Source organism: Porites lutea, chromosome 4 (genome assembly GCF_958299795.1).
Source record: "Porites lutea chromosome 4, jaPorLute2.1, whole genome shotgun sequence".
Classification (NCBI taxonomy): Eukaryota; Metazoa; Cnidaria; class Anthozoa; order Scleractinia; family Poritidae; genus Porites; species Porites lutea.
Genome location: NC_133204.1, coordinates 1,945,816 through 1,968,532, shown reverse-complemented (window position 1 = coordinate 1,968,532; position 22,717 = coordinate 1,945,816). Strand labels below are relative to the sequence as shown.

General features: G+C 39.0%; 2 protein-coding genes across 2 annotated transcripts; one reads left to right on the top strand and one right to left on the bottom strand.

Annotated features, from left to right (window-relative positions):
* Positions 1 to 4,529: 4,529 nt before the first annotated feature.
* LOC140935210 (tetratricopeptide repeat protein 23-like) lies at positions 4,530 to 14,948 on the bottom strand. Its single transcript, XM_073384748.1, has 10 exons — positions 14,709 to 14,948; positions 14,041 to 14,205; positions 12,584 to 12,775; positions 11,667 to 11,832; positions 10,792 to 10,963; positions 9,713 to 9,870; positions 8,329 to 8,497; positions 7,418 to 7,609; positions 6,198 to 6,280; positions 4,530 to 4,978 (listed from the first exon to the last, which is right to left on the bottom strand). Exons 1-10 carry the CDS (start codon positions 14,794 to 14,796, stop codon positions 4,858 to 4,860), a joined length of 1,506 nt encoding a protein of 501 aa, XP_073240849.1. The 5' UTR covers positions 14,797 to 14,948; the 3' UTR covers positions 4,530 to 4,857.
* Positions 14,949 to 15,009: 61 nt separating this feature from the next.
* Positions 15,010 to 21,125, top strand: LOC140934007 (ropporin-1-like protein). The gene is made up of 6 exons (XM_073383694.1): positions 15,010 to 15,221; positions 17,663 to 17,783; positions 18,803 to 18,894; positions 19,341 to 19,410; positions 19,707 to 19,882; positions 20,693 to 21,125. The coding sequence occupies exons 1-6, from the start codon at positions 15,088 to 15,090 to the stop codon at positions 20,775 to 20,777; spliced, it is 678 nt and encodes a 225-aa protein (XP_073239795.1). The 5' UTR covers positions 15,010 to 15,087; the 3' UTR covers positions 20,778 to 21,125.
* The last annotated feature ends 1,592 nt before the right edge of the window (positions 21,126 to 22,717 follow it).

Here is a 22,717-nt window from a genome sequence, read left to right as displayed (position 1 = left end):
AAATGAGAAGAAGTGTGAGAAAGGAGCACCCTCAAGTAGTTTAAGGCCTGGGACTAAGGCGTTTACTTGTGGAAAATGATTTATTGGCTATAACTTTGACAAAGATGATGGCGCTGAATGAGAATTTGGCACACGTAAAGAACTCACCGTCATTAACATTTTAAAGAATAAACATTGTGTTAATAAGTCACGTGATAAGCCACGTGACCATTTTGCTAAAAATCGTGAATTATTGACCAACTGTTGGCCGTTTTAAGAAAAGAAATCGGGAAAACATTTTTCTATATTCATATTAAACATTTTTTTTATGGGGGAGAACTTCATTTTAAATGCCCAAATTTAATCTTGAATTATTTAAAACCTTAATTTCAAACTTCGCGTACATTCATTCCAAACGTATAAAGTTAAGTATGTTTACCCTCTTTCTGAAAGACCAATTTGCTCATCGAAACAAAAGTGAATTGGCCAACAATTCGCCAATTTCCATCATTTTCATTATTTTAAACGTTAGGGCACAAGAAAAACTCAAGATTTACTTTTGGGGAAAAGTTCATTTTTATTTTTGTCCCAACAATTTGACTGACACTGTAGCTGCCCAGAAAATCGAGCAGTTTAGAAATATTTTATTTGGGAATTTATAAAAAAAATTAAATCAATAAACTACTCCTAACGAGCTGACTTATTTTGAGAAGTCATTTCAAAACAAAATTTGACTTAGTCTGGCAAAATAGGTTCTTTTATTTTGGGTACTCACTAAGAATTTAGGCTAAGTAGGTTCTTAATTTTTATGAAGGATATTTTTGATTACCATAAAAAGAAATAAACTTGGGTTTGGGCCTTAAATATCAGTGGCGGATCCAGGGGAGGGGCCCGGGGGGCCGGGCCCCTCCTCCCTTGTTTTTAGACCAAACTAAGGCCCCGAAGGGCCGAGAAAATCTTTTTGAGACCGCCCCACTCCTTATTCAAGGGTCTGGCTGACAGGGTCCCCCCTCATTTGAAGGTTTGGATCCACCACTGAAATACAGTATTCACAATTGGATTCTTAACGAAACTGTTTACCAAATTTATATACAGATTGGTAGAGTGTGTTCTTGTTATACTTAAATTTGAAATCCCAAAGTTGCACTTTTGGTAAAATGTTTATCATAATTTAACTGAAACCCAAAATAAGAACCTGTACATGTTCCCCGTTTTTTTTTTCTTGATCAATATTTTGCAGAATCAGGAGAAGGGTCGGAGAATTGTGATGATGGTGGCTCTGATATTTGGAAAGGTAAACCACAATAGCACTCTCTGGCTTGTTTAATTTATGCTGCTATCTCTTATGTGCCCCTATAATCAAAAGGAAAAATGCGTGGTGACATCTTTTTTTCCACGTAGCAAGTTTAAAATTTATAAAAGTGGAACAAGCGACGGCTCTCCTGAACCCCATCTTTCCTTATGGAGTGTATTGCAATACATCTCAAATTGCCTGGTGGGAAATAGAAAAAAATAGGACAATGCCAGTAACTTCTGAAGCGTCAAACCCGAAGGGCCTGGAAAATTTTCCGTAAATTGGACACTTTTAATAAGACTCCGCTTGCTTACTGGAACAATTAAATACGGATGGCTTCATTTCATTCCGCCGATGTTTTGTGGTTTAATTTTATCCATCTTTTGATCTTATTTTGCTTTTTTGTTTCTGGGTATGGTATACGTATAGGCTGCGAAAACTGCCGTTTCTCCTCGCTCTTCGCCGCTTAGTCCGTGCGAAACGTCCACAACGGCAAAGAGCGAGGAGAAACGGCTGTTTTCGCAGGCTAGGTATGGTAAATTTATTCAACCACAAATGTACTCCCATTGAAAGAAGCGTCTCAAAAATTCTATCGCCAACTGTAAATTCATCACCAAAACCATTTTTTTCTAAACGCCATAGAAGTGATCGAGATGGAAGACACTTCAAAGAAAGAAATAAATGACTGGGTAAAAACAATGCAGCAGAAATACCCGTCCCAGGACTGCAGCGAATGCCACATTTGCCTAAGTAAGTTATTTATAATAATAGCAAGCCGGAACGTTTATTATACTGAGGCCATTATTTGCATAATAAGTTCTTTTTACCACTATTGACTAAGACCAGAAATCATTTCGTTTTTGCTTTGATATTTGATCCCAGCGAGGTTTAAATAGCAAAAGCCCTAATTTACACAAGAAAGCCAAGCCCTGAAGGATTCTGTTGTGGTAATAGTAAAATGACGTTATCGAGCAAATAGCCTGTTGAATCAGCCCCTTTGCCCTTTTACAAATCTTGGTCACGTGCTTGGATACCACTTAGAAACGACTCGCTGGATAGCAAGCCATCCAAGCGTTCATGGGCGTAGCCTCCCACGCATCGTTCTTCGGGGTTCGTCCTGCCGTAGGGCAGGGACGCGTGACGAAGTTAATTCAAACGTCTTCTAGTCCAATCATTTCGGTTAATTCTTAACAGAATGATCAAACTACGAATGGTTTGCCATCCAGCGAGCCGTTGCTATAAGTGCTATCAAAGGAAGTGACCAAGTTCTGCAAAGGGCCTATTATGAAAACAACTCTAGGCACAAAGTCCACAAAATTATAGCTCTGCTGAAGATTTCGACTACATCGAAAATTTCTGCTGAGGAGTGATAAAAATCGTTTTTTAAATGTACACGGTCTCTTAGGATAAAACAAGAACGCTATGTAATAGAATTCCTTTATTTGATTGACTCGTGTGGTAGTAGAATATAAAGAAGTTGCATCGAGAAATTTTACTTTATATTAATAACATTTTTTCGTTCTTTTTTGAACAGGTTTAAATCCCTAAACAAAGGAGCCGACATATTGGAAATTAAACTATGAATGCCTTTTCAGAAAAAGAATTATATTCTAGCTCACTAATTTTCTATAGTATTCTGCTTGTTCCGGTATATCACAACTTTGACTATGTTTTCTGAAAGAAGCTATCTCGAGAGTTTATTGAAGAGTACCACAGCTGTATTATCCGACATCATTAATTTTGGGGTATCAATGAGTATAACATGCTTTAGGGAGATTGGGAAATTAAATTAAAAATAGGCGAAAGGAAATGTTCTCAGTTCCTTGTGGTTAAAATTGATATCTTTGCGATGACTTTATTTACACTGTAAATTCAAAAGATTTCTTTTGGCGTTGAATTTGCGGACTCGGATAAATGGTTTAAAATGATTCTCATTGTATGCTGGAACAGATAATTGATAGAGCTGTTTTTGGTTCAAATTATTCTCAAATGGTTCGACCAGAGGCTGATTCAGACTTTGGTTAACAGGATAAATAGGCACTTTGAAGTTTGCTCGGCTTTTCCAGGCGCTCAGATAGTAGAGAGAAACATCAAACAAAGAAGGAAAGTGTGATGTGGTAGCAAAATTTCTGGATCTGAACAATCTTTCTTGACGGAGACGGCCATTTGCATTGTCTAACGATGGAATAAAAGTATGGGCTAACGTTTTGTTCCGAGTGCAATCATGCTCAGGAAAGTCATACATGTCCATTTGTTTTCGTTTATCTGCCATATTTGCAGAACGACGGTTGCTGAGATCCAGAGATTTTACTACCATGGCAACGTGACATAACGACTTCTGCTCTCTGTAGAGAGCAGAAAGAAAGAAAAATGGAAGAGAGGGAGAGGGAAAAAAAGAGAACTTTTTTCGCCCTCTACTCCTAACCCCTTTGCTACTTTTCCCTTCTCTCTTCTCTTTGCGCTGTCCCGATTGTCTGAACGCCTGGAACAGCTTGGTTACTCAGAGGCGAAAGATGTCTCTTTTGAATTTTGCCTTCACTATTCTGATGTACTTTCCATTCACGGTCATAAATACTCGCATGCGCTGCACCAAATCTGATCAGCTCTAGTTATGTGGTATAAGAATTTCATAGGTTACAATCAGGCTATAAATTCACGTTTCTCCGTTTCCTATAGCCTGTGCCAGGCTCTCGGTCAGTACAGAAAATGAAAACAGCGAGTACGCAGTGAAATACGATGGGAATAGGGAAGAGAAAAACTTGTACGCATCTTTTTAAAGATCTTTTTTGTGTCAAAATATCAAACTTCAAAATGTTTAAAGGTGAGGTATAGGAGGGTTTCAAATGCTGGACACGTTTGTTAGACTCTACGCCAGTGAAGCCAAATGATTGACTCAAGTGTTGAAATTAACTGTCATAACTGACCAATCATAGGGCATATTAGGAGCTTACAGGCTCCACTACTCAGTCTGTCCCCAGCCACCCCCTCCCCCCGTCGGTTTTCCTGTAACTTTTCACAATCCGCTTCCCCCAATTTCTTGGAGCCTGGTACAGGCTACGTTTGGCTACGTTTTTGATTGTCTTCAATCTTCCAGTTAATTCTTCCCCTTCCCTACCAATTTCCAGAAGCCTGCCACGCAGGCAAAGACCAGAAATAAGCGATCGAAACGTCGGGTTAAATAACCGGACCGCTACTATTGTGAGACCACTGTTTAACGATCCCAAAAGAATCTCCTTTACTAGATATGACAGATAAATTTCGCCATAAAAACAAACCAACACAAAAAAATTATATTTACACCTCTACAATTTCTAAGGAGAACGGACGTCTTTGCTATTTTACATTATATAAATTGTTCTCTATTTCAGTTGCCGAGTATGTCATTATGATATAATTCCAAGTATTTTACAAGTAAATGAAAGCTGGTCGGTACATCTCTCCCCAGTCTGGCTCTCTGTTTTCAGCCTCGTTCCAGACCTTTTGTATGACTGCTCGCGCATACTTGAATACGCAAAAATACGGACTGTTTTGCAGTCTAACTAATGCTTGACGTGGGTTACGTTGGGGATATCCCAAGGGTATTTCTAATCTCCCGCGGAGGTTGTGGAATACCCCAGCGGTTTGGACCTTCCCACCACTTGAGTAAACCTCGGTCTTTTTTTCAGTTTTTCTTCAGAGCTTAAGAATCTTTGAGCATCAGGTGACCTTATTCAAAGTAAAAAAAAAGAACAATTGTTAAATCAAACAACAATTCAACAACACTAGTTTTATCGTCTAAATAAATAAATTGACCATCGTTTCATCGTATAGAAACTTGAGTTGTTGTTTAGAGTTCTAGCTCTTCAAGAGAGCGAATCTTTAATCTTTTTTGACTAGCTTTTTATCTGCTCCTTGTTCGGTAGTTTATCGGTTATCGTGGTTTTGAGACGTACAGTAAGTAAATTTTATTTACTTAAGTTCACCAATTTTGGCAGGGTCACCAATGCAGCGCATGACGTCAATTACTGCGGGCCCGTAACACTCCCCTGCCTAAGATAGGAAGGTAGACCCCACCACCGGGGTTTACGTCTCCTACTCTTCTTGTACAGCAGAGTGGGTTCTTTTACGTCCCCTCCCAACTGATCAGGAAAGATGAAGGAGACAAGGTCAACACCTTAATGTCGCCGATTAATGACGTAATCATCTGAACTGAGATAAGATCTTAAGACACTGCCAGCATGATCTCAACTCTTTCAAGTCTGCCCTATCTTTGTCTTGAACCAGGGATTGCCTTGAGGGAGTTGAGATAGAATTTAATTTTAGTTATTTAATGTACCTTTAAGGTTGATTGATTTTTGTGTAATTAATTATAGGATAGATTTTCTTAATATATAGATATATTTTAGCATTAACGTAGTTTCTCTGAAAATTTTGTTATGTAAACGGCTCACTGGAAGAGCATTTTTAATGAAGTGATACCGTTAATAAAGCTTTATTGATTGATTGATTACTCGTTTATTAAGACCCTTGTTGTTGGTCCAGCGGGATTTGGATAGACATCTCTGCCGCGCTCTCCCAACTCAGCAAAGTTAATAGGAGTCCAAATAACGTTGATATGTAATTTTCAAAATTACAAACTTTATACCACTACATGAGAAATTTCTACAATTTGATTGGCTTAGGGCAGTGGTATTTCAGCTTAATTTGAAATACCTACATGTGAAAATTACAAACCTTTTGCGGGTAGTAGTATAAACAACTAATAGCATGATTTCTACGTGATATTTGGCATAAACACCACTCGTGATATTTCAAAATTGTCTCAAATTTCACTCGCCTAACGGCTCGTGAAATTACGTATAACAATTTCGAAATATCACTCGTGGTATTTATCCCAAATATCACTACAAATCATGCTATTACCTATACTAACAAGTGAACTTACATCTTGACACGACTGATTGCATCTGCAATCTGCTTAGGCTTTTTGTGACTTGTTCCGAGCGTCACACTTAACATCTTATAAGCCTGGGGAAGAGATCATTTAATGACTCAGATGCACTTTTGCAAGTTAAATCAATACTATTACGGTTCCCTGCCGCTATCAGAGGTCTCTCTTCGCTAGAGAAAAGACACCTCCCTCCCGTTAAAAGAGGCCTCCATTTCTGCTAGCAAGAAAATGTTGCAGTGACCGGTTTTACGCAGAGGTCGTAAAATCAGAACTGGGGCCATAAAATCTAAACCAATCAGATGTTCAAAGCAAACATAGGCAGTGAGCTAGTCATGATTCGTCTTAAATTCATTGTATTTCCTGCCCTGGTCTGATTTTTTTAAAGAATTGACCCAAAATAGGCCCTTTACAGCAAGATGTCCACGTGGTACAAAACCGTAGAGATGGAGAGAAAGAGAACGCTAAGAAAAGATAAACAAAGGCAATTACCGCTTTAAATGATGTAATCATGAATGACGTATGATGTCTGCCTTTTTCCAGTGCTTTTCTTGCTCTCCAGCATGGCGGTTATGTACCACAAAGGGTCTAATGTCAATCCTTTTTTAATGTTCACAGCCCCCTATCTTCCCGTAACACTACCTTGCCGTAAGATGGACCATTGATCAGGCGACCATCGTGGTTTCAAATGTACCGAGAGGGCGAACAAGTTAGTGCCCAGCCCCCTAAGTAAATTTGACACTCTTCCCCGGGTTACACGTTGATATGAAACCAGGACGGCCGCCTGTTACAGTAAGCGCTGGATCTCGACGATCTTAAAGAAAAATGGGGACTGTAAACAGTCTGTCAATCCTTTCACTGTCACATTCTATCTTAACAGTAATAGTGCGAGTTATTAAATGAAAGAAGATAATCGAAGTTATAGACGCAACTTCTGCATTTAAGAAAAGAAAGGCTGAAAGAATTTCAGGCATGCCGGTATTCGAACCCTTGACCTCTGTGATGCCGGTGCAGCGCTCGAACCAACTGAACTAAAAAGCTAACTGGGAGAAGGTCGAACGATGAAGAATAAAGAATTTATGAAAAATCATATACAGGAACCGCGGGGTGAAGAATTAAATGAAAGAAAATCATCGCAGTTATAGACGAAACTTTTACGGTTGCGAATAGAAAGCCTGAAAAAACTCAGTGACTTTTTTATCGGTTTAGAAGACTACCTTTGTGAGCCATTTTAAGGCCTGTTCTGTGCGTCCCTGTTTGAGTCGAATACTTCCTAGCATCTGATAAGAAGCAGCTGCCTCTTCGCTTGGATCTCCATACACCACAACTTTTGCTTCTGCTACTGACTTCTGCAGTGATACGGCATCCTCAAGGCTACCGTCACGAATCAGCACACGGCTCAGTTCATCCTACAGTTTTGTAACAGTGGTTTTAGTGTTATAACTTTCTCTATAGTCTTAGTTGCTCCTAGCCCAATCTCCTCACGGTTTCACTGCCCTCGCCTGCCTTAAATTGTTCGCGTGCCCTACCAAAACCGCTATGCTACGCAGGCTTCTGTAACCTGTGCCACTACTTTACAGAGACTGACTCGCTAAGCATCGCATCTAACTACACAGAGGAATCAAGGTAACGGTTGTAAATAACCAATAGGCTATAAAATCGCGACGTTTGTGAAAATTGCAAAAACAAAAATCTGAAAAATTGTACGTTATCGAGTAATAGTTTTGCGCGTAACTGCCGTTGGCTGGAATTTTGCTTTTGCGTAATTAAACAATTAACAACAACAGTACTCATGCGAACCTATCACATCCAAGCTAGCGCGCGTGGCAGGCGCTATAAGGGAAAGGCGAGGAGGGAATTCTCGCGGGCGCACGAGAGTATCGTCTTATCGGCTTTGCATATCAATTAGGGGGCGGTTTGGAGAAACTGAGTGCTGCTAACTCTACAGTGCTGCCACCTCTACAGGGTAGTCACTGCAGGCGTTCCTTTTTTCCCCATCCTCGCGCACCCGAAATCTTCCTTCACCTTTTAAACGCCTTCGACGTAGGCTAAATAGAACGCTTTTTAAAAAGAGTACTGCAAGAATTTTCGTCCCAACAGAAAAATAAACAAGGACTTGTAAACTAACCTGGGCCTTTATGGTGGAGTTGTCATAGGGACCTTTGTACTTCATATACAAGCTGATGGCATCCTCCAGGTATTTTTTCGCTTTTTCACTATCATCATCATCGCTGCTCAAATAACTGGAGGCCAAAACAAACGATGAATCTGCAACTTCTAATGAATCCTCTCCAAACCTACCAAGAAATAGGATAAAAATGTAAACAAAACAGTAACGTTTGCCATTGTACGTAACCATAATCCAACTCCGTGGTGACAGGATTACCGCAGTGCTTCCAACTCTACGGGGTAGTCCGGGAGACTCCAGATTATCTTCCGGTCTCCAGATTAGAGTCTGAAATCTCCTGGATAATCGCCATTTCTTGACTCACTTTCCGACAAGAAAATTTCAAATATTTTGTATTGTTTGAGCTAATTTACTGTTAACATCGACATTTCCTCATAAACTCCGGTATGCCATTGTAATATTAGCAATTATGTGATTGGTAGGTAGTTAACCAACCAGGTCAAATGTTACAATGCCAACGACATTTTTTTTTCGCGCGCTTTGTGTCATCGCAAATTCGCGACCATCGGAGTCAATGTCTTTTTTTTTTTTTTTGCACAAATGACGTCATGTGCCGTGCGTTATCACGTCGTCTATCATTCCTTCCGAATCAATTCTGAACATTTGAAGACGTGGAGGGTTGACAGCCATGTTACCGAATGGAGGAGTGAAGTGGAACTGGAAACATGTAAACGGAAAATGCTAGCTATTCAGAGGGGTTACATGCCGGGAATCATGATTATATGTGGAAAACCTACAATTTTCTCCTGAGCGCTGAATTGTTGGGAAAAAGTTTCTGGCGATCCACTCTAACAAACTTACATTCATAAGCTGGTGTTTTATCACAATCGAAAATGCTGAAATCAAAGCTGTGGCATGGCCTATAGTGAAAAGAGCTGTGTCCTCATTCTGACGACTTCAGCAAATTTTTTTAAAATTTTTTTTCTTCCTTTCAACACGATTTCTTGCTAAAATCGCGAAACTTAAGTCTAAAGAATTTTGCCAATTGTATAGGACTACATTTTCGCGAAATAAAGTTCTAGCAGGAGGCTATCATAGGCTCCTGGTGCTAGTAAAAGTAAGTAACAAATAAAGGTAGACCTCTCTCTTCTTTGCTTGCAATAGGTAACTCTCTTTTTTGTCTGTTCAATAGAGCCAGTCGCACATAAAACTGTCTTTGTATAATTACAGAGGTAACTCTTATTAATTTAAGAGAAAAAACTGCCCATTTGTACTAAAGCAAACTTAAACAGTGAAATAAAAAAACAGAATTGCACGGCAAATCACAAAGTCGCGGGATAATGGAATTTTCACAACAACGTGCATACGATTTGAAAGCCACTACCTTGATATACATATATCATGAGCTTTTAACAGATGTTTTGTGGCCCTTTCATGGCTGGATGAATCACCATGGCTACTTTCTGCTCGGGCTAAACACTGGTAAATGGGAATAAGCTCTTTACTGCCTTCACCGTACTGTGTCTGGGCAACGTCTAGTGCCTTAAGAAATAAACAAAAAGTTGGCAAAACCAATCAGTAATTATAATGATGATGATAGTGACGATAATGATGATCATGACGAGGAGGAGGAGGAGGACGACGACGACAGTGAAGGTGATGACGATACTGATACTGATTATGATAACCTTCACCGTACTGTGTCCGGGCAATTTCGAGTGCCTTAAGAAATAAACACAAAGTTGGAAAAACCAATCGGAAATAATAATGATGATGATGAAGATAATAACAAAGGACCCATGATTATTTGGAATTTCTCAGGAAAAAAAAAACCTGCCAACATTTTGAGGCATCAGTTTTTTCATCCTGAAAAGTATTCCGATCAATTCCGAAGAAGTTCCAAAGATTTCCGTGGGAGGGAAGTACTATCACTCAAAGGACTTTTCTTTTCTCGAGTTGGTTCTAGTCTAGTTTATTTACTTTATAAATTTCTCACGAATGTGTAAGTTCTGGCTGTAATGGCGTACATTTTTCCTCACGGTTTAAGAAATTGGTCCGTGGTGTGAGATCGAAGTTTTCGACTTTAAAATTACAGTAATATGAGTTTTTGTCTCAGTTGCCTCCGTGTGTCTCCTCCCTCGTGCGTGAAATTATTCACGCGCGATGACATAATTAGTTTGCTCTTCTATGCCAGAGCAATGGATTAGGTATTTTTTGCAATCTTGTTATAAGTCAAATTATGTGTTAACTTATCGACTTGATTTGCATCGATATTCTTCGTTTATAGGGCGTTTTTCTGTCTCGCAATCAATACTGGAGTCAATTTTGACGACGGGAATTTCCGGGATTTTTTCCCTTGGGAAGTGCTTGATGCGGATCATAGTAAAGAAGGGTAAAGTTGTAAAAAACAGATCTTACAAAATCTAGAGTACACGGTCAGATAACAATCATACGATACTGTACCTTTTCAAAAGACTCCAAAGCATATCCCGTCTTGTGAGCCTTCAGACTGACCCGCCCAAGTGACATAAGTATTTGGAGTCTCCTCTGCGGATCACGGTATTCAAATCCAAGTTCTTCTCTTTCTCTTGATACTACTTCTGCTTTTTTTAAGGTGTGCTCTGCCTTCTGAGTGCTATATAAAACAAAAGGAAATTACATTGCTTCTACCAACGTTTTTAACATCTTTAGTTTGAACAAAAATTGTTTTGGGAACTGTTTCAGATAAAAAGCCTATACCAAAAACCTTTGGTTTTGTATGAAGCAACAGTATCTATTTCAGTGTTGCATGCTTATTGAAACAGATGGTAATCAAACGTCCTACTGCAGTGCATGTAACCAAGTCAATTTTACTTGCGAAAACATTTCTGGATTCCACGATATTGATAATTCAGTTGCCTACCACTTAGTCTCCCTCGCAGCCGTTTTTAGTATCGTCACGCAACGCTCCTAAAAACATACTAAAAACGGCTGCGAGGGAGACTACCTACCACTGGACCTTTCCGGGAAGTTCTCTGAGAGACACCTGAATGCAGTGGTACATCACAGCAGCAACAGTGGTGGTGCATGGTGGTGGCAGCAGTGTTTTGGAAGAGGGATTCAAATGTTTCTCAACAGCTTAAGTCCTTCAACCTCTATAAAACCTTGACCCTAATGCAACCTCACCAATCCAGTATGAGTAACTAAAATATGTACCTCTGAGCAAATCTTCCCCACAAGGAAGAATTTTTCATATCACTACACATCACACTTCCTTGTCATGTGAGTTTGGGTGGCCTGAACTCCATGGTTTATTGTTCAGGTCTGGAGTTAAATATCAGAGGGTTTTCACAACTTACTTCTTCAAGGCAAACTGAGCCTGTCCCATTGTGAGGTATATTAACTCCATGACAGGTAAAACATCTGATCTCTCGTAAACTTGTCTGCCTTGTTGCTTAGCTGCATCTGCTGCTAGTAACACATCACGTGCATTTCCAGCATGCAACAGGGCTTGTTGGGCCAATCCTATGAAAAAAAAACAAGAGCCAAAATTGTGATAAGCTGAGTCTTGAATAAGTACTTTTATGAAGAACTCCTGCTACAGATTCCTGCATAATCCAGACACCCCTTAATTAAGGGCAGTTATTCTGCTTCCAAAAATGAGAATCACAGTTGTTCCTAGAACAAATTGACACCTCTGATCTGCAAAATGGACACTTGGATGTGTCTCTTTAGTGTCTGTACTAAGGACATTTGACTCTATAAATATCAAGGATTATTGACAAACTTTCATGTGTGTCCACTACATACACACAACCACCTCTTGACATGAGCTTCATCCTTGAAAATAATGCTGGAACCTAAACAACTAAAATCAGCTTCAGGGTGGTAGTTTAAACATTTTCTTTAGAATTGGCCTCCCATGATCCACCTTTTGACAGGTGGTCTCATCTGCTTCTAGTGCAAATTTTGCAAATTTAAAGGTCAAAGGTCAAAAGAATTTTTCTGGTAAAAAGTGCACTTTGCCCTAATATCCAGCTAGTTTACAAGCACTCAACTCAAATAATTAGAAACAAATAATTCTTAATATAATATAACAGAATTATATTTGCATTCCCTCTCCATCCATTTGCTTATTTCCAAGTTATTTCCGGTTATTTGCTTCAAACTCCAAATAACTCGAACTTTTTCCATTCCCCTAGATGGTTCAAGTTATCGGGAATACTGAAGTTTAATTACAAACTACTTACATATGTATTGTACTAAATATACCTACCTCTTATTTCAAGATATGCCTGTGACAACTTGGAATAAGCTTTTGCCAGCTTCCAGTGATTGTCTCCATAAATAATTCTAGTTAAGGCCACACAACGCATGCGATCATACACAGCTCTCTCATCTCCCATGTTGGCAAATTCACGTGCTTGCCTTCTGTAGTTCTTCAGTAGCACTTCAGGTGGGGCCAAACCTGATCAAAACAAAGTAACATCATTGAAAAATACTACGAATAGAACAGAAAGGAGGGTACAGTTGGTTGGACAAACAGCTATGCTAGCACTCACCTCCGGATTCTACAAAAAATACAGGTGCAAATATAATACATACCGTGTTTACCCGCGGATAGGCCGCACCCGCGTATGGGCCGCACCCCAAACTTTCAATGGTTTTCATGGGAAAAAAAAAATAGTGAGGTCGAGTACCGGGATAAATAAACCGAAGTTTGAAATCAACAACAAATTCATTTTTGACAATAATTTCTACATGAACGTGAAAATATTCAAACTATAAACTGAAACGCCTTTTCACTAACATTTTATGTACAGAATACTTAAAGACAAAATCAAGATTCTTCGAAGATATGGACTTAGTGTTTAGTTGTATGTGTTGTAAGTTAGTAACAATTGAAAGCAAACATTAAAACGCCAATTTAGTGTACAACTGTGAGATCTCTTGCATATTAATGAGGTGTCAAAACGCTTGTACCCGCGTAAAGGCCGCAACCCTAATTTTGGTCCCATGTTTTCCGGAAAAAAGTGCGGCCTATCCACAGGTAAATACGGTCATTAAGTTGAGTTTATCACTGGTTCTTGGCAACAGTAACCTGAGAACCTTTTTCTGTGGACCACCACTTTTTTTACTCCCACAAAAACAACAAACAATAATTATTGATGAGCACCCCCCAAAACTGCAGTCATGTGATTGTACTGGCACAGATAGGTTTATTCAGCTTGACACAAAAATGAGGTGTCTTTAAACGCTTGTACCCACGTAAAGGCCGCAACCCTAATTTCGGTCCCATGTTTTCCGGAAAAAGTGCGGCCTATCCGCAGGTAAATACGGTCATTAAGTTGAGTTTATCACTGGTTCTTGGCAACAGTAACCTGAGAACCTTTTTCTGTGGACCACCACTTTTTTTACCCCCACAAAAACAACAAACAATAATTATTGATGAGCACCCCCCAAAACTGCAGTCATGTGATTGTACTGGCACAGATAGGTTTATTCAGCTTGAAACAAAAAACCTGCGAGTAAATAAAGCACATGCATATGTTGTGGTTTAATTTTATCCTTGTTTAAATTTTCTTTTCCTTTGTTTAAGGGTATGGATGAGTTTGAAACAAAGGAAAAAAAATTAGGGTTTATCGTGAATTTGCTCATCTGATGTAATCACGCATAAGTGCCATTATTGAGGGCTTATGTAAGGGGTATCATCCCTTTTTATAGCAAACTTACCGTTGATGTATCCTGCAGCCCTGCTGTCATCTTCAACTGTAATTTCGTTGTCTGATTCCTCAGAAGAGGAATATCTACGCTGCACTGTTATTCCTATGGGTCTGGAGTTGTTATCTGAAGCTGACGGTATGTGGATGACTTGTTGAATAGCATTTCCATGCCTGCCTACAAAAACCATTTTCATGAGAAATTTAGGTGAAACTACAAATTAGGTGTTGCTTAGTGCTTATGATATGGCCTTCTACTATAAATAACATTCCTTCCACCCTCATTTGCACTAAAGAAATGTTACTCTGGGGGGCATTCCATTAACAATCCGAAAGCTCCCTCCCCCCTCCCCTCATGCTGCCCGTCCCTGATCATGCAGACAGTTATGGATGGAAACGAGGCTGGAGTTGACCTTGTTTTGATACAAACCTCCGTGCTTTATTATATCTAATTATGGATCATGTTGTTCTAAAGCTAACTTGTATTTTTTTTAGCGTAATTTACGTGAGAAAAGCAAGAGGTTTGACTCAAAGCAAGCACAATCGGCTCAGCCTCATGTTCACTCAAAGGGCAGCATACTAAAATCGTCTATTCAAGCGGTTGACAAACAGGACATCGCACAAGCGTGCAGTGATACAGTAGTTGTATTAATAACTTTAACCAGCCTTGAAAATACATACCTGGTTGAGTGATATCTTCAGTATCACTTGCAGTGTCTGTTTTGCTGAGGCTCGCGTCGCTTTCCACCGACGGTACGTCCAGTTCCATCAGGTTTCTCTGTCATGCAAGCATTCTAAGTGCATTAGTTTATTCACAAGGTAGAAATCTGAGTAAGATAAAGCCCGGTTTCCCGGCAGATTCCAGCAAAAAATCAATTGACCGAATTTTTAGTCCAAGTTCAGGCATCAGCGGCGCCATATTGTTTTTTTCAACGCGCAGAGCTTGCCGGGAATACTGTTTTGTGTCGTCATAGTAACCGAAGACCCTCCATCTTGACTTCATGCAATCCTTCCGGCCGTGTAGACGATACATCAACATTTTGTTTTGAAACGGAGAGTTATGCCTCAACAAGACGAACCCATTTATTGTTCACAGCAAATCAACATTCCTCCTGAATTGCCAGACATCCTGAAACAGTTCACCAAGGCCGCCATTCGTACCCAACCAAAGGATGTATTGCAGTGGGCCTACGCGTAAGTTAAGATATTTAAAACGTCTAGAAAAAAAAAGACATAACGACTGACGTCTATTTTCTCGTAGGAGAATTGGAAAATTAAAGTTCTAGTAGATAGTTCTAGCCTTTTCAAAGTACGGTTTACTGTGCACCAGCCAGTTAAAGTTATCGACATGACTCGATCATGACAACTGAACTGAACTGTGGACCAAAACTTGGTAGCTCAACTGCTTCCTTTGAAAGTCGATTTACAAGTTTGAAAGTAGCATATATATTTATTTAAGGTACTAAATTTGTGAGGTTTTTCATGTTTCATGAACCTTAATGTTGAGTAGGTGGCAAATTAAATAATCTTCTGAAAGTGGCAAAATATTATTTTGCTGTCTGACAACTCATTTTGACTATGCTGCCTCTCTGTCCTGCGTTGGTACTGTAAGCAACTGTAAGCCCTGGTTTAGTGCCAGGGCCCTAAAATAATCGACTAGAACATGCTACCCTTTTTCGCTCCTGCATATGGTTAGAGGAATTTGCGTGTGTAGGAACATGAAGGAAGCTTTTGACCATATACATGCACATTTTATTTTGATTGGATACACCTGCAAATTTGCACTATAAGTAATGAAATTGGGCTATTGCATTTAATATCCGCACGCCCAGGTTGAGGAACCATGGAATTCTCCGGGGTAAGTTATAAAAATTGAGAATTTCTTTAGCGGTAGAGTTAAAAAGTGTGGAATTCTTTGGGGGTGAAGCCTTAATTTTCACGAAATTCTTCACGGGTAGACCCGTATTCTTCAGGGGTATGGCCCAATTCTTCAGGGGTAAACCCATATTTTATGGAAGTCTTCAGGGGTGAATGCAATTTTAGCCAATCTTCAGGGGTAAGAAGAAAAAGTCATTTTATAAGTCCTCAACCAGGTGTGGCGGGTATGGACATAAAATGCAATAGTCCATTACAGTCAACTCTCTCATGGTGACCACACTTCTCAAACACAACCACCTCCCATAAGCAACCACTCTGTAAATAACCAATTTGTTTTCAGTCAAATACTGTTTCAAAAGCTCTCTTGTAACTAAGCGACCACTTCTTAGATATTTTAAGGAGCCGTGGCCAGAAATTTGACATATTCTTTTGTTTTCTTTTCCCATAAGTGACCACTCAGCATGAACACATATGTTTATAAAAAAAACTTTGCTTCAAGGCTGCAAAATTTAAGTTTTTAATAGTGCTGACCCTTCTTGCTGACAGATTATAACAGTTAACTGAAGATGGCTGTAATATGATCTGTAGGTAAATTAAGTGAATTGTTAAATTGATGCAAAGTGTTATGCACAAAGTTTCAACGGTTCCATGCACTATTTTATGTGTGACATTATTGCCAGTTGTCTATTTGCCTAATTTTGTAAGGTAATAATTTATGTAATTGCCTTAATCAGTTTGGTTTGAGCTTATTTTCCTGATTATTCCTGTAGACAACCACCTCCCGTAAGTGACTACTTAATCGTTCACCAAGGGTGGTCACTTATAAGAGAGTTGACTGTATTACAGAAACGAATTATATAAAATAATGTATTATTAAGGAAGCTGGTAGGAGAAAGATTTATGTCTGCAATGAAATCACTGTTTTTGCAATTTATTTCCACCAACCCATATCAATCTATGTAACATCTAGTCAGGGATTCTGATATGTTGCAGAAAAAAAGTCAAATTTTGCAGGATTTTTAGAGACAGATTTGCTGAAAAGTCATCTGTTTTTGCAGGAATTTCGCTGAAATTTTTGGGCTAATTAACTTCGCCGAAAAAATATCAGTAAAAAACGGCCAATTTTGTGGGCAAATTTCGCTAGAAATTGATCAATTTTGCACTAATTTCATGAGCGTGTTTAATGTTTTTTAACAGAGATAATCATTTGCTATTTTAACGACAAAGCATTTGAGAAATGAGCCAGTTTTTCGCAACATAATTTACACCTGGTAGTTTTGGGACATTGTTTGCTTGTTGTGGTGATGAAGTTTCAAGATAGATTTGCAAGTTTATGGCAACTAAACAGTCCCAATAGCCAAGATGAGTTTTAGATATGTTGTATTGACATGTATCAGTCAAGATAAGATTTCTAGCAAATTTCACAGTATTTAGCGTGTTTTTGTGAATTTTATGGGATGTCACGGATTTACCTGAATTTCATGACTCGGGGACCATGCAAAATATCAGAGCCCCCGCCTAGTTGTCACAAAAAGTAAAAATGTCCAATCAACCTCTTGCTTAAATTTGAAAATAAATTTTATTCAGGTGGAGGCTTTACTCTGTAAACATGGCTAGAGTCCCCTTCAGTAGCACAGTAGATAAAGTGCCCAACCAGTGTCCAGCAGAATAGAGGTTTGAATGTTTTTGGGGACTAATTATTATTTCCCTGTCTTTTTTTATATTTCACATGGTATTCAATACTTTACAATTTGTAGGTACTTTGATGCACTTTCCAAAGGTGAGACACCCCCAGTGAAGGATCGTCTTGAGTTTCAGTTAGGACAGCCCTTGGAAAAACCATTAACGCAGGGGCTACTGGCAGTTTTACACAAACAGGTATTTTCTCTCCCTCTCTTTTTCGTTTAATTTACAACAACAATGTCTTGACAGCAGTGACAAACAAAATCTTAGTCAGAGTCTTGAGGTGTGACAAGCATCCCGTGCTATTTTGAGGCCACCACAGGAAAGTGTTTGTCCTGGCGGATTCTCTTTCTTACCCAATTACTTATCAAGTCATTAATATATTATAATATTTTTTCAAGACACGGGTGATAACGAAATTGTAAAATCCAAGATTCACTGAAAATCTACAAAACACTTGTTTGAAAATCTTAGACAGCTGTGTGGTGTAAAAAAGAAACCTCAAGACAGAAAAACCATGTAATTAAGGAAGAGTTGATCAATCGTCAGAGATGCCTTTGAGATTTCATGTTTAGCCTGCAAAGGGCAGATGTTTCTCCTCGCTCTTCGCCGCTCAGAGACATTTCGTGAGGAGGAACGTCTGCGACTCAGCGACAAAAATCCGGTCAGAAGCGCTAATTGGTTGACGGAGTAGTTTCATTGTTTTAGCTATTGTTTACGAATGACAGACAAAAGACAAATGGCCGCAAAGGTCAAATGGAATCTCTAACAAAATAGTCAATATTTGAAGAATATAGTCTTCTCCAGAAGAGGCATTTGAGGCATTTTCTGGAGCTCATTGTCAGATGAACACAACACTTTACCAAAATCGACCAAGAGAAACAAAGAATTGAACAAATTTGCATTTGGAACCCCATCACTACCGAATTTATTATGTAAACATTGATTTACGTCATCAGTATGGAATTTCTGTTGCTGAGTCACAGACGTTCCTCCTCGTGAACCGTCCCTCAGCAGCGATGAGCGAGGAGAAACGTCTGCCGTTTGCGGTGTATTTCATGATCAGATCAAAATTTTCTATGATTCGTAGTTTCGATGTTTCAAAGGTATTTGCCATTTGCTATTACTAAATTAAAATAAAATTACATTACAAGTAATCTTGTGCCTTTTTTATTTTATTTTGATCAATACAAAGAATGTTTTAATTTTTTTAGCTGGGTGGAAAGCCCATAATAGAGCTATCATCCTTGGAGGAGAAATGGAAACACTTGTCACTTCCTAAAGACACTTTGGATGAGCTTCTGAGGTAAAACCCTAAACATTTTATTCTATTTTTCCAATTTTAGATTTCAGGTGGATTGTACTTAATAGGGTGCATTAATTTTACTGATCATTTATTCCCAGAAATAAAAATAATATGCAAAAGTTTTGTTACAAATCTACTTTATGGTGATTTTTGAATTACGTAAACCCTCCATATATACGCCTTGCGGTGTTATTTCAAGTAGATTTCTGGATATTTTAATGCACTGACTTCAAAAACAAATGATTTCTAGAGTTTTTGCATTTATTGTTTTCTGGAATATGGTCGATTGAAGTCGTACCCTAGCCCTTATAATATAAGTTTGTTGACTTTATTCCTGACTGTGTATGTTCTAGTCAAAGGGTCTTCTTCTTTGATTTTCTTACAAACTGCTCTTAACTGCCTGGTGTCAATGCTGATGTACATGTAATACTTTAAATGTTTTTCAGAATGGGAAGTTTTGCTGAGGAACTGAGGTGGCTTCATTTTTTTGCCCTTGCATGTAGTGCTATCAGTGAGGTATGTGTTGTTGTGGTTCAATTTTATCCTTGGTTTAAATTTTAGTTAGTTTTTATAGAGCGCGCGAGGGGGGCACAAGCGTCCGCGTAATTTCTCGCTTCGCCCTGAAAAAACCCGTGCCTGCTACACAGGCTAAATCTCCCACTGACTCATTTTAAAGTAATTTGTTATTAACCTGTTTATTAATCATCATAACAAATTATCTTGTTAGCTTATATTGAAACTTAAGGAACTGAAATCTTTTAGTGGACGTAGTATTCTTGACATAAAAGAACTAAATGAATTCTCTCTTGTAGAATCTGACGTTGGCAATGAAGACAGTTTGTGAGATTTTAACAACAGATCTAGAGGGTGGAGCTGCAAGGATTTCTTTCTCGCTTTTCAAGGAACTGTTTACTTACTTAGCTGAGATCGACGGAGAAATACCCAAAGAACATGTGGACACAGTTATCGAACATCTCAGTTATGATGTGTGAGTTATTTCTAAACACACTTGACTTCACTTCTTAGCCTGTATTGCTAGCATCCCTGCCCAAGCTAAGAGCAAAAGTTACCCTTTAGATATATGTCTGAAAAGTTACAGGTTACCTAATTTTAATATGTTCTTTCAGTTCCTGCTAACAAAATTTTTCAAAAGCGAACTGTTTTCGCGTTTTTAATACCGAAAGTTGAGCAACTAATGCAAAAGGCCTATTGTATTTTATAAATACAGATTTTCAACACACTAAGTAATCTCCTTTTCAAGATCTCAGCCTCGGGTTTATTCTTATAATATTCTTAAAATTTTGCAAATTAATAACCCGTGCGCACGGTTTGATAAAGCTCCGCCATGCTGTCGCGAACAGGCTTACTTGTGTGAGTTGTGCGGAGCTGCCAAAATTTTCCCCGAACTCAAGCAAATGAGTCTGCTCGCAGGCTTCTGTTGCGGCATGCCTCGAACTATCAGGAACGAGCTGGTAACAAAGACAACCCTCTGGCACAAAGGGTACAGTCTACTAAAACACCCTATAGCCTTCCTACATCTCGTAAGATGACGACTATACGGTAGTTCCCGATAATATAAACTCTGTTGTTCCCATACTGGTGATCGAAACGGAGGAAACGTTTCTTTTCAGTAACTTTACGAAACTCTAAAAACTTGTAGTCCGAACAACGCACAAGACGTAAAGTTGCAAAGCCTTTTAAAATAGCTGTTGTGGCTGATATGAAACGCCACGCTTTTTATGTTGTATTTCACTTGAAAAAGAAATGTAAGATGCTTAATAATATGCTTTTTTTTCAGGGAAAAGCAAGATGGACAAGTATCCCCTCGTAACTTTATGAGTGACAGCTGCCCTCCTCTATCCCCTAACGAAAACTCAGCGTAGAATTTTATAACAACTTGTCTTCCTTTTCCCCTACCGAGCAAATGGCTAGTTCATTTATTCGGTAGTGTTTTACAGCCCAACTGTCATTTTTACTTGATCCATTAATACAGCATTATGAACTCTGTGATGGTTTTTCCTGTCCAGTACAGAAATTGTGGCTTCTGTTTTGGCGTTAAAAGGTTTAAACACGCAAAGAACATGTCGCCAACATACGTTTTAGAAATCCTCTTTGCTACGTGTATATATGAAAGAACATTCTTCGCTGAAGCTACAATGTAGCTCACTACATTGCGTAATGGTATACTACAATTTTCAGGAGCTAAGCCGAAATTTTACGAAGCTAGTGGTGATTCCGACGGCTTAAAAGCCTCAAAAACATCAACGGCGATGGTTAATGCGTTCAACGAACCAGACCGGCAACTATTCCATTGTACATATACTGATGTAATAAAGATACCTATAGCAATTTATTTGATATTGTTCTATTGTATTGAGTTTCAGGAAAAGAAAAATCTTATGGGGGTTCACATAAAGCAAGTTGGATGAAATATTTAACCTCAGTTTTTGATAAAGTTATGGTTTAAAAACGCAAGTGCCACCTTCAATCCTCCCTAGTCTGGTTAGAAATTCTCGGAAAGCAGGTTTTGGGGTCGGATGTTTCTCAAATGTTTCAATTTTTCATTGACATTGAACAACGTTCTTCTTATGATTTAACTTATTTTCGCTATATAATAACAAGCTGTAAACTACGAATTAACGCTCGTTTCGGCAATCCGTATTGAACTCGTACAATTCAACCTTGTGCATTGAAAAGTCAGTTTATGCGAATGCAATAGCTTGCGATCAGGTGTAGTCTTCTCCATTTTTCCCTTCTTGATCCATGCCTCGTTGCAAGGCTGTTTTTGTCTGAGAGACAACCGACATTTCGCGACGTCACAGTGGTTTTTCCGCTGGTAGGGTCGCAAGTCTATTTATTTCTCAGGCTAGGCTGTTTAACTTTTGTATTTTGTTTTGTAATGTTTGTTGGCTTGTTTGTTGCAATTGTTCTTTTTTTTTTTTCGGTAAGGGGGAGATTTCTTAGCAAATGCTAGGTGCAATGGTGTAAAAAAGTACTGAAGCTGTCTAGAAAAACTAGGCACTGATGCATCTTTTAAACACTACATGTGCGACTGCGCAGAGACACCTTACACGATTAGCCTGAATTTCATCCGATTACTTCGAGTCGTTATTACTCCAAGTAATCGGATGAAATTCAGGCTACTTACACGATGTGGAAACGGAATAAATTTGACCCGCCAAAGCATTTCTTGGTGTAGTTGGCGGCGCAAACATTGTCTACGTGCCCTTTGGCTTTAACGGTAGGTTCTCACACGGCCAGAAAGCGGGAAAGTAGTAAAGGCAGGAGGCGGCTTGCATTTTACCCTTGCTTGGGAAATTTTTTTTCTGCTGGAAACAGCCTTTTCATTAAATTGGCCCAGTAATTAAAATAGTCGTTTTATAAACCGTCTCAGTTTTCGGATAAGTTGCATCATTTTTGGTAACTTCAATGGCTCCTCCAACGTAAAGCGACTGGGGTGCTCTTCGTACCTTGGGGGAATTCGAAACAATTTGTGGATAGATACCGCTTAGGATTCTTAAATCTAAAATGACCACTATAACACCTGTCGCGTTAACTTCCAGAGTCTTTTAATGGTGTCTAGCACAAAAATGCGGGATGGGAACTATTTCACTCAAAGCCACGCCCATAAACCAAGCAAGCGGCAAGCGCGCGGTTTTCTTGGATTTTTTGCTGGCGAATAGGTCATTTTTATAGTACACTCCGTGAACCCGAGTGTGATATCGGCAAGGCGAGAGATCAGAATTTTTTGTTTATTGAATGAATTTTTCAATGCTGGGCCATCTTTTAATACGGAGAGTACACCTTGCTGACCAGTTAGTCG

What these genes read in the sequence shown, in the direction of transcription:
- LOC140934007 (XM_073383694.1), top strand. Translation starts at nt 15,088, where the DNA reads ATGCCTCAACAAGACGAACCCATTTATTGTTCACAGCAAATCAACATT. An exon ending in ACTTTGGATGAGCTTCTGAG is followed by an intron (nt 18,895 to 19,340) that starts GTAAAACCCTAA and finishes AATGTTTTTCAG; the next exon opens with AATGGGAAGTTTTGCTGAGG. An exon ending in CATGTAGTGCTATCAGTGAG is followed by an intron (nt 19,411 to 19,706) that starts GTATGTGTTGTT and finishes TCTCTCTTGTAG; the next exon opens with AATCTGACGTTGGCAATGAA.
- LOC140935210 (XM_073384748.1), bottom strand. Translation starts at nt 14,796, where the DNA reads ATGGAACTGGACGTACCGTCGGTGGAAAGCGACGCGAGCCTCAGCAAA. An exon ending in GGCATATCTTGAAATAAGAG is followed by an intron (nt 11,833 to 12,583) that starts GTAGGTATATTT and finishes TTTTTTTCATAG; the next exon opens with GATTGGCCCAACAAGCCCTG. An exon ending in CTTTGGAGTCTTTTGAAAAG is followed by an intron (nt 9,871 to 10,791) that starts GTACAGTATCGT and finishes TTATTTCTTAAG; the next exon opens with GCACTAGACGTTGCCCAGAC.